An 11,464-nucleotide genomic window follows, 5' to 3' on the forward strand; every position below is an offset into this window, starting at 1 on the left:
AATGTTTATCATAACGTCAAACATATAGGATTACTTCTTATAAAGAAAGTTTGGAATAATGTATTCCGGCGGTGTTGATTGAAAATTGAAATTGAGTGACTCTCTTTTTTATAAATTATATTTACATAATCTTACTTTTTTAATAAAAATGATTGGAAAATATGACTCTGAAAATGGTAAATTATCTTTCTTAGATTTACAATTAAAATTAAATACTTTGGAAGATGGTAAGTTAAATATTTTTCTAAAGAAATATATATATATATAAATTTATATTTTAGGTAAAAACTTAGCTATTGAAATTGAAAAATGTCCAAATTTGGTTACTCTTGAATTAAGAGGAAATAGTTTAGGACCAAATGCAGCTGATCCAATTGCTGATGCTTTAAAAAAACATAAAGAATTAAAAAGAATTTTGTGGAGTGATTTATTTACTGGACGTTTAAAAACTGAAATTCCTGAAATTCTAGAAAAATTGTTAGATGGAATAACATATTCTGGTGCAATGTTACAAGAAATAGATTTATCTGATAATGCTTTAGGACCTGTAGGTGTTGAAGGAATTAAAAAATTTCTTGCTAGTGAAGCAGCAATAAATTTAGAAACAGTAAAATTATATAATAATGGACTTGGTATTGGTGGGAAGACAGTAGCAAATTGTTTTGTTGAATGTTTAAGAAAAGCAATTCAAAAGGGAAAATGGTTAAACTTAAAAACATTTATTGCCGGTAGAAATCGTCTTGAAAACACGTGTGCAATAGCATTTTCACACGCTTTCAAGATGATTGGAACATTAGAAGATATACAAATAATTCAAAATGGTATTTGGGCTGATGGAATCAGAGCTCTAGCTGATTGTTTCCGTTTTAATCCTAACCTTCGTATTATTGACCTTTCTGACAACACCTGTACACACAGAGGTGCTGTTGCTTTAGCTAACGTGATACCAAAATTAAAAGAATTAGAGAAAATTGTACTTGGAGATTGTCTTTGCAGAGATAGAGGAAGTTTAAAAATTTTTAGAGCTATAGCCAAAGGTCAATTAAAGAATCTTAAAGAAATAGATATTTCAGGAAATGAAGTTACCCCAAAAGGTGCTATAGAAATAGATAAGATTTGTAAAGAAAGTTTAAAAAATGTTAATGTTAAACTTCATTGTAATAATTTTTCATCCGAATTCCATAGATTAGCAAATATATTGAAGAATGTTAATATAGGTGATGAGGAGGATGATCAAGGAAGTGATGTTGAAAATGATGAACTATGGACTCCATGTGTTAATGGTACTGAAGATTTACCAATCCACATAATCCTTGATTTTATAAAAGCTCCAAATTCACATTCTCTTGGAAGAGTTTTACGACGTCAAAGTGATGTTATTGATGAACTTGAAGATGACATGAGAATTAATGTTAATCCCTATACAACTGCACGTTTTATTGCAGCACTAACGACTGCCGTTATTCCAAATAGTAAAAATGAAAAATTGGTTTCTGAAATGCTCATAGAAATTTTAAAAAGAGGACGTCAAATAATGCGATCAAATCTTCCAGTTTTAATGCAACTTTCTAACAATTTAATAGCTTTTTCACGTTTAGTTAAATCAGAACTTCAAGAAAAAGTACCTATTAATTTTGATATTCTTAAAAATTTAACTGGTGATCATGTTCCTGAATTTACTAAATACATATCCGTTTGGTAACAGTTAATATTTTTTTTTTAAATTACTTTAATACTTGTTAAGTCTATTTTACTTTTAAGTTTTAAAATTTAAAATAAAGTTAAATAACAAAAAAAAAGTGTTTAAACAGTTTTATTAAGTAATAATGCTGTGATATTTTTTTTAAGTATAAAAATATTTACTTTGTTTTTGACAGTCCATAACACATCAATCCAGCCAATGATAATAGTAATAATGCAAATAATATTAGATGTAGACTTACGGAGGCAAATGCCGTTCTATATAACACAGCATCACAATAATGTTGTTCAAACATTCCTTGATTATAATGAACATATTGAATATTTCCAAATACCCATATACATCCTTAAAAAAATAATTTTTTTTTTATTAAAAATAAAATATAACTAACCTAGTATTGTCCAAACAACAATTACAATAAAAAGTAAAACATTAATACCACCTATACATACTTCACCCAAAACAGCCCGATTGCTGATATGTGAATTTAATGTTTTCATTTTTCTTAACTGAACCTGACGTCTCGGTTCTACACAACATCTTTGCATAGACAATGTTATTGTAAATATTAGTGTCAAAAGTCCTGATATTAACAAATAAACTGAGATCATTTCTTCAACTCTACAAAATGGATAATTGAAGGAGGCTATTAAAATACAAACAACACCAAATACAGATAAACAAAAAAGTATCAAATAATATAAAACTATAAATTAAAAAAACAATTAAAAAATATATATATAAATATTATTATTAAATGTAACTTACAATCTGGTATATTTGAACCAATAACAGTTTTAAGATTTTTAATAAATTCAGTTGTGTCATCAGATTGTGTAAATACATCACTTAATTTTTCTGTTTTTTTAGATGTTTCTGTAATATTATCCTCATTATAAATCTTTAATCTAACAGCTTCTGATGGATATTTACCATTACTATGAGTATATTTGTCATTTTTTGGTGTTCTAAATTGTTTTGTGTATGTAACATTAGACATACTATTTCCAGAATAATTTCTACCTCCATTTTCAATGTTACTTATTGTTGGAAGGCGTTTACTAAAAATTAAATAAATAATATATATAAAAGGAAGGTAAATAAAACTACTTGTTTTCTTCATATCTAGGGTATCCAGATCCTTGAACAGTATCATTGTATACCCTATCTTGATAATTTCGTTTTTGGGAATTATTAATACCTTGACGTGACAAAGAAACCTCATCAAATGCATTGACAAGCTTCATCGCTTTTATTATTCTTTAAATAAGTTGATATATACATATAAATCTTTAAAATATATAAAGAATATTAGTAATATATCACTATATAATATTATCACGTTATTTATTTTTGTATTTTTCAATGTTTTATTTCTATTTGCATATGATGGTATTTTATTTTAGATAATATTTAATTCAATTGATAGTTTTAATAACAATAATCTATAAGTAGTATAAAAAGATTAAAATTAATATTATATATAATATTAGTTTGTCATAAAAATATTTAATTTTATATTTATATAATTTAATGATTTAAAAAAAAAAAAAATAATAATAGTGTTATAAAAATATAAAGTTAAATTTAAATAGAGTTGTAGTTAACATATATAATAAAAATACAAAAAAAAAAGTATACTTAACTCAATGAATAAAAAATAAAGGTAGGTAGAGTAAAATAAAATATTGAACAAAATTTAAATTGTTTAACGTGCATTAAAATAATATTGAAATACTATAGCTAATTTGAAAAGTAAGTAAGAGAAAGTTTTTATATAAATATAACTGTATGTTGGTTTGATGCTTGAAATGTATATACATATATTTTCGGGAAAATTGAAATAGAAAGCATGTTACTTGAGACCTTATCAAAGATGATACATATGGTTAATATTTATGTCTCTTTCGATTATTAAAAGAATTATTTTTAATCATTCTTTTATTTCCAAAAAAGGTTATGATGAGAATGAATCTATTGTAATGTATTAATCATCAAAGATGATTCTTTTAAGCATATTATATTATTATATATAAATATATTAGTTATAAGTTAATATAATAATTGACATCTTGTAAAAGAAATATATATATATATATATGAATATCATATCATATATATGACTAATAATATAATTAAAAACAAGTATTTATTTTGAAGAATGATCCAACTTGTAAAGTATAACATAAATTCAATTCTATATTAACATTTATTTAAAAACTTGAAATCCAAGATATATGTCCAAACAATAAATTTTATTTATTTAATGTCTAAAAAATACTCTAATATAATAGTTTATCTTGACAATGAAAAGGTAACTTACATCCCAAAGTAGCTAAAATGAATATAAAAATCTTTAAGAGTTTTCAAATTTTCTATTATTAAATAAATAAAAGTCTACTTTTGTTGAATAATAAGATCAGTCTACCGTTAAAAATTTTATCAAAACAAAATGATATCAAATAATAATCATTCAAAAGATTATAAATAAAAATTATTTAATGGTGAAATTTGTAACTTTTTATTTGCTTATAATTATTCATAAAGAAATTTGATTTATAAATATAAAAAAAAAGTAAAAGAAAGTGTTTGAATAATTTAAAGTTAAAACATTTTTATAAATTGTTAAAATTAATAAAAAAAAATTATATATTTTAACTTGTAAGTAATAAGAAAAAAAGGTTAACACTTATGATTACTTTACTTTGTTCTTATCATTTATTTATATAATTTTTGAAGTTACTTTTTTGCAAATTTTTTCATTCTTGTAGAATTTATATCATCAGTACCAAAACAAAAATATTTTAAATGATCCCATCCAATAATAGTAAAGACAGTAAATAACAATAATTGACATCCAATAAGAATTAATTGAAATTTATAAAATTCATACCATGGTATTAATGGAGTACTTATTGTATGTGGTCTATGAACTTCATCATATATAATTTTTTTGTAAAATGTTTTGTTACCATCATCATTACCAATAATAAATAAGAATGGTAATCCAAAAATTAATAATAATACTTTTATTATAAACATAAATTTTAACTTAAATAATATAGTGAAAGAATGTATTTAAAATTGAAAGAAAATTTTAATATTAAAAAAAAATGTTATTTAAATTTATTTATTTACAAAAAGTAACTTTAGAAAAAATGTTTTTATTAAGATATAATATAATTCCTAATGATATCCATGAAAGTAGAATTGCTGTAACATATGCAAATACACTTCTATCACTACAATAAAAAGTAGGACAATGTGGTGGTTGTTGTTGAAGAAGATAATAAAAATCTGAGAACCAATAAGTCACTAAAATTAAAATATTAAAAGATACATAATTTAAAGTTACCAAAAAGTATAAATCCTGTTAAAATAATACAAATAATAGATAATATAATAGTTAAAAATATAGCTATAGCTGGAGACCAATCCAATGAAAGTAAAATTGATAAGACAAATGAAATAAAAATAAAAAATCCAATAAAATATAAACTATGTGGAATTGTTGGTTGAATATCACATAAACCAAAACCAAAAAAAGCTAAACTTATTAAAAATAAAGGAATAAAAAATAGTAGGAAAAGAAAAAAATATTTTAATAATTTGAGACATATTGAAAGTTTACTTGCTGCAAAAAATTGATCATTACTTTCCTGTTGCATATCATTTTCAATTTCTTTTGTTAATGTTGTTTCGTTAAGTGGTATCATTTGTTCATAACTTTTTCTACGATTTTCTTTTTTATTTAACCACCAATCAAAGTTTTCCTTTAAATTATCATATTCTGAAATGTCTTTTTCAAAACGAACTTTTTTATTATTTTCATCTTTTTTCTTTAAACATTCTTTTGTTTCTTTATCAACATAATTTGAATCTAAATATCTTTTTTCAGTTTTATCAAATACAATTAATGATAAATCATAAGCTTCATAGTTTACACCAATATTTTCATCTATATAAGGTATTCCTTCACTACTACTACATATTTCTTCTGTAAACATTTTTTCAACTATTGTTTCTTCAAATTTATATTCATCATTGAATTTTTTAGAAGGTAAACTTTCAAATTTTGCATTTTTAATATCTTGTAAAGGTTCTTCAAAGTTAGAAGTATGACTAGATCTAAAATATCAATTATTTAATCAATAATAAAACATACCTTTCCATAATTTCTTCTTCACTGTTTTGAAACATCATATAAATACATATGATAAAATTTTACAATTAAGAAAAATATCGATAGAACAGCTAAATATAGTAATCCAAGAACAAGGCATGAGAATTACAATAATAAAATATGACTTAGTCTCATTCTTTGTCATACACTAAACGTATTTAATTGAAATCACTCATCTTTTTTTTTAAATAACATTACCGTTACTAATAAATATTTTAATTTTTAATTCATAAATATAATGATAGATTAAAATATCTTTATTACAATTCTTACATTTTCCATGATTCCAAAAGAATTTTTTTTCAAAAAATGACTAATAATTATTGTATGTTTAATGCAAGAAAAATTGCTTGTTGTAGAATGAGTCGAAAAAATGACAAAAATAATAAAAAAATTTTTGTTATGAATAGTGTGTTCTCATTTTAATTTCGCAAAATACATGAAATTATTCAGTTTTTCTTACACCAAAAATTATTTTAAAAAAAAAATACCATTCATAATGATATTTATTGGAAACTATTGTTTTTTTTTATGGCAGTATTTAGTATTATATGTTTCATATATCTACTGTTAGTAGCAAATTAAAATGTAATGATTTAATTCAACATTTTATTATTATGAGATTTTTATATAAATCATAATTATTATAAATTTTCAATTAGTTTTATGATGTTATTACGAAATTTAATAATACGTTCCAAATCATATTTGAGTTGTATTATATTTGGTTTTCCCATTCTTAGCATATTCCCATGTTTGTCAATAAAATTTTTCTTTGTTTCTTCATACTTTAAATAAATATTTACAAATAAATAAATATATAAAACTTACACTCTTTAATTCTAGTTTAACTAAATTTATTTTCAATCCATGATCCATACATTTCTCTTCAAACACAATAACGTCATTTTCTAATTTTTGAAGTAAACATTTATAGTGTTCTAAACGGCATTCAGATTTAACTACATTTTTGGCTACTTTCATTGTATTAGAAAAACAATTTGCTTCAAGTTGATTTATATCATGTATTTTGTTAACAATTAAGCTTGGAAATGCAACAGTCAATGAATTTCTACTGTCCTTATCTTCTTTTTTGATTTCAATAATATTAGAATCATCATAATCATCGTTTTGTTGAAGTCCAGAATTAATATAACCAATAGGTAAATTTTCTCGAATTCTTCTACTAGGATTTTTTTGGGTTGGGACAAAAAAAGTACTGTTTAGTGAGCTACAATTTATAGCACTCATTTAAATTTAAAAAATTAAAATAAATTAACTTAATACAAAAGTAAAAAAAAAGAATATAAAAAATAATTACAATATATTGGATAGATGTATATACTTATTATAACAATAAAATATGCAAAAATTAATTTGATTAATTTTTACTTCTATCCAATTTTAGTAAAAATATCTTTTTAATAAACATTGAAACAATAAACTTTACCTGTAAATGACAAAATTAAGTACAATTTTTTAATTTAATTTCTTTTTTTGGATCTTTTTTAGAGTCATTAATGTTCTGAATAAATAAAAATAAAATAAACAAAATATTTGAAAAGTTTTTAAAAATTTGATTAAAAATAAAGTAATTTGAGCATTTGATAGCTGATAAACAGTAAAAAAAAGTTTTAGAAAAATATTCTTGCATAAATAACCAAATTTATCATATAAATAAGTAAGAATAAAATTAAGAAAATTGCTAGTGGATTTTTTAACAAAATTTTTATAAAAAAATTTTAAAAACATTATTGTATTTTCAAAAAATAAATATATTTATTTAATATTCAAATTCTAAAAAAAATTGTTTTAATTTTATTCCAATTTTTGAGGTAGAATCAAAAAATCTAGAAAAATTTTCAGCCAATTTCTGAATCTCTGAAAAAAAATAATGTTACAGCTATAAAAATTAATATTCTAGACCTACTTTTGAATAGAAATCGAATGAAACTAGTCCCATATTCATAGGATGAATATTTGCTAAGATACTGAAAAGTCGGGAACAATGAATATTTTTGAAAAATTTCCGCCTTTGGTCATATCTCGCTTCAAAATAAAGATAAATGCAAGCAGATTTCGGCAATCGGCTTCGAATGAGTTTTCATATGGGGTCTACCTTCAAAATTTTTTTATATCTTTAACCACTTTCGAGATATAAAAAAATGGTGACAATAGATTACGCGCGAAAAAATACCAAGCTCGGTATTTCAAGAAGGGTTGAAAATTTAAAAAAGTTTTCAACGTAAGGTATAATTTAAATTATAAAAGAAGCACAGCGCATCTGGTTTCATGCTTCTGTGACTTCATAGACTTGAGTTATCACTAAATTCTTAAAACTTTTTTCTAAACATATTTCTTATCATATCTTCATTTCTAGAAGTCCTATAAAGATGTAAATAGGTTTAATGAACTTCTCGTCAAAAAATGATCTAGAATAGATTATTTATTTTTAAAATTTACAATTTTATCATGGAAGTCGAGATTTAAAAAAAATATTCCACAATTTCGCCCCTCAACTTTGAATCTCTATAACTCCTGAAGTTTCAATTTTCAAGTATTGTTGATTATATTCAAAATCCATCCTGTCTCAAGGGCTATCGAATGAATATAGTGGCATATTCAAATTCCATAAAACGTTGTCTTTCTTTGTTCACATTTTTAGAGGTAAAGTCGAAAATCTAGAATATTTTCAGCCAATTTTTATATCTCTGAAAATAATAAAATTACAGCTATGAAAATTATAATTCTAGACCTACTTTTAAATAGAAATCGAATGAAACTAGTCCTATATTCATAGGGTCATTATTTGCTGAGATACTGAAAAGTCGGGAACAATGAATATTTTAGAAAAATTTCCGCCCTTCGTCATATCTTTCTTCAAAATGAAGAAAATTCCAAGCAGACTTCTGCAATCGACTTCAAATGAGTTTTCATAAGAGGTCTACCTTCAAAAAATTTTTATACCTTTTATAACTTTCGAGATATAAAAAAATGGTGACAATGGATTACGCGCGAAAAAGTACCAAGTTTCATATCTCAAGAACGGTTGAAAATTGAAAAATCTTTTCAACGTAAGGTATGCCTTAAATCACGAAAGAAGCACAGCGCATCACGTTTCATGTTTCTGTGACGTCCTTAACTTGAGTTATTGCCAGATTCTTAAAACTTTTTTTCAAAAATATTTCTTATCATATCCCCATTTTATGAAGTCCCATAAAGTTGTAAATAGACTTAATAAATTCTCCGTAAAAAAGTGATCTAGAATAAAGTATTTATTTTTAAAATTTACAATTTTATCATGGAAGTCGAGATTTAAAAAAAATATTCCACAATTTCGCCCCTCAACTTTGAATCCTTATAACTCCTGAAGTTTCAATTTTCGAATATTGTTGATTATATTCAAAATTCATCCTGTCTTAAGGGCTATCGAATGAATATAGTGGCATATTCAAATTCCAAAAAACGTTGTCTTTCTTTGTTCACATTTTTAGAGGTAAAGTCGGAAATCTAGAATATTTTCAGCCAATTTTTATATCTCTGAAAATAATAAAATTACAGCTATGAAAATTATAATTCTAGACCTACTTTTAAATAGAAATCGAATGAAACTAGTCCCATATTCATAGGCCCATTATTTGCTGAGATACTGAAAAGACGGGAACAATGAATATTTTAGAAAAATTTCCGCCCTTGGTCATATCTTGCTTCAAAATCATGATAAATAAAATCAGCTTTCTGCAATCGTCTTCTAATGAGTTTTCAAGTAGGGTCTACCTTCAAAAATTTTTTATATCTTTAAGTACTTTCGAGATATAAAAAAATGGTGACAATGGATTACGCGCGAAAAAGTACCATGTTTCATATCTCAAGAACCATTGAAAATAAAAAAATGTTTTCAACGTATGGTACATCTTAAATTATGAAAGAAGCACAGCGCATCAAGTTTCATGGACCTGTGACTTCATAAACTTGAGTTATCACTAAATTCTTAAAACTTTTTTTAAAACATATTTCTTATCATATTTTCATTTTTATAAGTCCTATCAAGATATGAATAGGCTTAATGAATTTATCGTAAAAAAGTGATCTAGAAACAACTGTTTATTAGTAAAATATCTCATTGTATCATAGAAGTTGAAATTTACATAAAAAATATTCCCCAATTTCGCCCTCAACTTTTACAGCTTATAACTCATAAAATTTTAATTTTCGGATATTGTTGATTATATTCAAAATTCATCCCATTTCAAGGGCTATCGAATGACTATAGTAGCATATATAATTTCCAAAAAAAGTTGTTTCTCTTTGTTCACATTTTTAGAGGTAAAATCGGAAATCTAGAAAATTTTTAGCCAATTTTTATATCTCCGAAAGTATTTTTGATATAGCTATGAAAATTATTGATCTAGAATAACTTTTGAATAGAAATTGAATGAGACCAGTCCTATCTTCATAGGATAAGTATTTCTTCAGTTACTGAAAAGTCGGGAACAATGAATATTTTAGAAAAATTTCCGCCTTTGTTCATATCTCGCTTCAAAATCATGATAAATACAATCAAATTTCTGCAATCATCTTCTAATGAGTTTTCATATAGGGTCTACCTTCAAAATTTTTTTTATATCTTTAACCACTTTCGAGATATAAAAAAATGGTGACAATGAATTACGCGCGAAAAAGTACCAGGTTTCATATCTCAAGAACGGTTGAAAATTTTAAAATCTTTTTAACGTAGGGTATACCTTAAATTACAAAAGGAGCTCAGCGCATCTAATTACATGGTTCTGTGGCTTCATTGACTTGAGTTATTACACGATTCTTAAAACTTTTTTTAAAGTATATTTTTTATCATATCTTCATTTTTATAAGTCCTATCAAGATGTGAATAGGCTTAATGAATTTCTCGTAAAAAATTGATCTAGAAACAACTGTTTATTTGCAAAATATCTCATTGTATCATAGAAGTCGAAATTTACATTAAAATATTTCTCGATTTCGCCCTCAACTTTGACAGCTTATAACTCATGAAATTTTAATTTTAGAATATTGTTGATTATATTCAAAATTCATCCCATTTCAAGGGCTATCGAATGACTATAGTGGCATATTCAAATTTCAAAAAAGTTTTTATTTTTATTTAAAAAATATTTTAATTACTTATTTTTCTTTATTTGTTTTTTTAGTATAAAAAGTTTTATTTAATCAACATTGTAACTATAAAAAAAATTATACGTATATATAATATTTAAAAAAAAATTTCTATTACATCAGTGGCTCTAAAATTAAACCAATAAATTTATTACAATATACTTCTATAAAAAAAACATGTTTAATTAATTAAACGGAGAGTATAGAAAACTGTGTAATAAATGCGTTTATGTTAAGCAAAATTTTATACGTGGTTTTATTAAATAAAAAAAATTTTGAATAGTTAATTTTTAGTTAATTCAAAAAGCAGTTTCAATCTTTCGTAGATTTTTTCATTATCAAATAAATATCATAATATTTTTAAATTGTATAATGTTCACAAAAAATTGGTTTCAAAAACATTTAATATAAAATTTACATAATTAATT

The 11,464-nt window shown here is 23.7% G+C and overlaps 5 protein-coding genes across 5 annotated transcripts; 1 reads left to right on the forward strand and 4 right to left on the reverse strand.

Moving 5' to 3' along the window:
- Window positions 1-148: 148 nt before the first annotated feature.
- On the forward strand, window positions 149-1,702 carry SRAE_2000119400 (Ran GTPase-activating protein 1; the record flags this gene model as incomplete). Its single annotated transcript, XM_024652116.1, has 2 exons — window positions 149-227; window positions 282-1,702. The coding sequence occupies 2 exons, from the start codon at window positions 149-151 to the stop codon at window positions 1,700-1,702; spliced, it is 1,500 nt and encodes a 499-aa protein (XP_024505726.1).
- A 157-nt stretch (window positions 1,703-1,859) lies between these two features.
- On the reverse strand, window positions 1,860-2,949 carry SRAE_2000119500 (Hypothetical protein; the record flags this gene model as incomplete). Its single annotated transcript, XM_024652117.1, has 5 exons — window positions 1,860-2,047; window positions 2,094-2,408; window positions 2,471-2,578; window positions 2,636-2,763; window positions 2,813-2,949. 5 exons carry the CDS (start codon window positions 2,947-2,949, stop codon window positions 1,860-1,862), a joined length of 876 nt encoding a protein of 291 aa, XP_024505727.1.
- Window positions 2,950-4,441: 1,492 nt separating this feature from the next.
- SRAE_2000119600 (Hypothetical protein) lies at window positions 4,442-4,744 on the reverse strand (the record flags this gene model as incomplete). Its single annotated transcript, XM_024652119.1, has 1 exon — window positions 4,442-4,744. One exon carries the CDS (start codon window positions 4,742-4,744, stop codon window positions 4,442-4,444), a length of 303 nt encoding a protein of 100 aa, XP_024505728.1.
- An 88-nt stretch (window positions 4,745-4,832) lies between these two features.
- On the reverse strand, window positions 4,833-5,905 carry SRAE_2000119700 (Hypothetical protein; the record flags this gene model as incomplete). Its single annotated transcript, XM_024652120.1, has 3 exons — window positions 4,833-5,017; window positions 5,058-5,830; window positions 5,868-5,905. 3 exons carry the CDS (start codon window positions 5,903-5,905, stop codon window positions 4,833-4,835), a joined length of 996 nt encoding a protein of 331 aa, XP_024505729.1.
- Window positions 5,906-6,529: 624 nt separating this feature from the next.
- Window positions 6,530-7,136, reverse strand: SRAE_2000119800 (Hypothetical protein; the record flags this gene model as incomplete). The annotated part of the gene is made up of 2 exons (XM_024652121.1): window positions 6,530-6,673; window positions 6,717-7,136. The coding sequence occupies 2 exons, from the start codon at window positions 7,134-7,136 to the stop codon at window positions 6,530-6,532; spliced, it is 564 nt and encodes a 187-aa protein (XP_024505730.1).
- Window positions 7,137-11,464: the final 4,328 nt, after the last annotated feature.

The sequence above is a fragment of the Strongyloides ratti genome, assembly GCF_001040885.1.
Source record: "Strongyloides ratti genome assembly S_ratti_ED321, chromosome : 2".
Taxonomy (NCBI): Eukaryota; Metazoa; Nematoda; class Chromadorea; order Rhabditida; family Strongyloididae; genus Strongyloides; species Strongyloides ratti.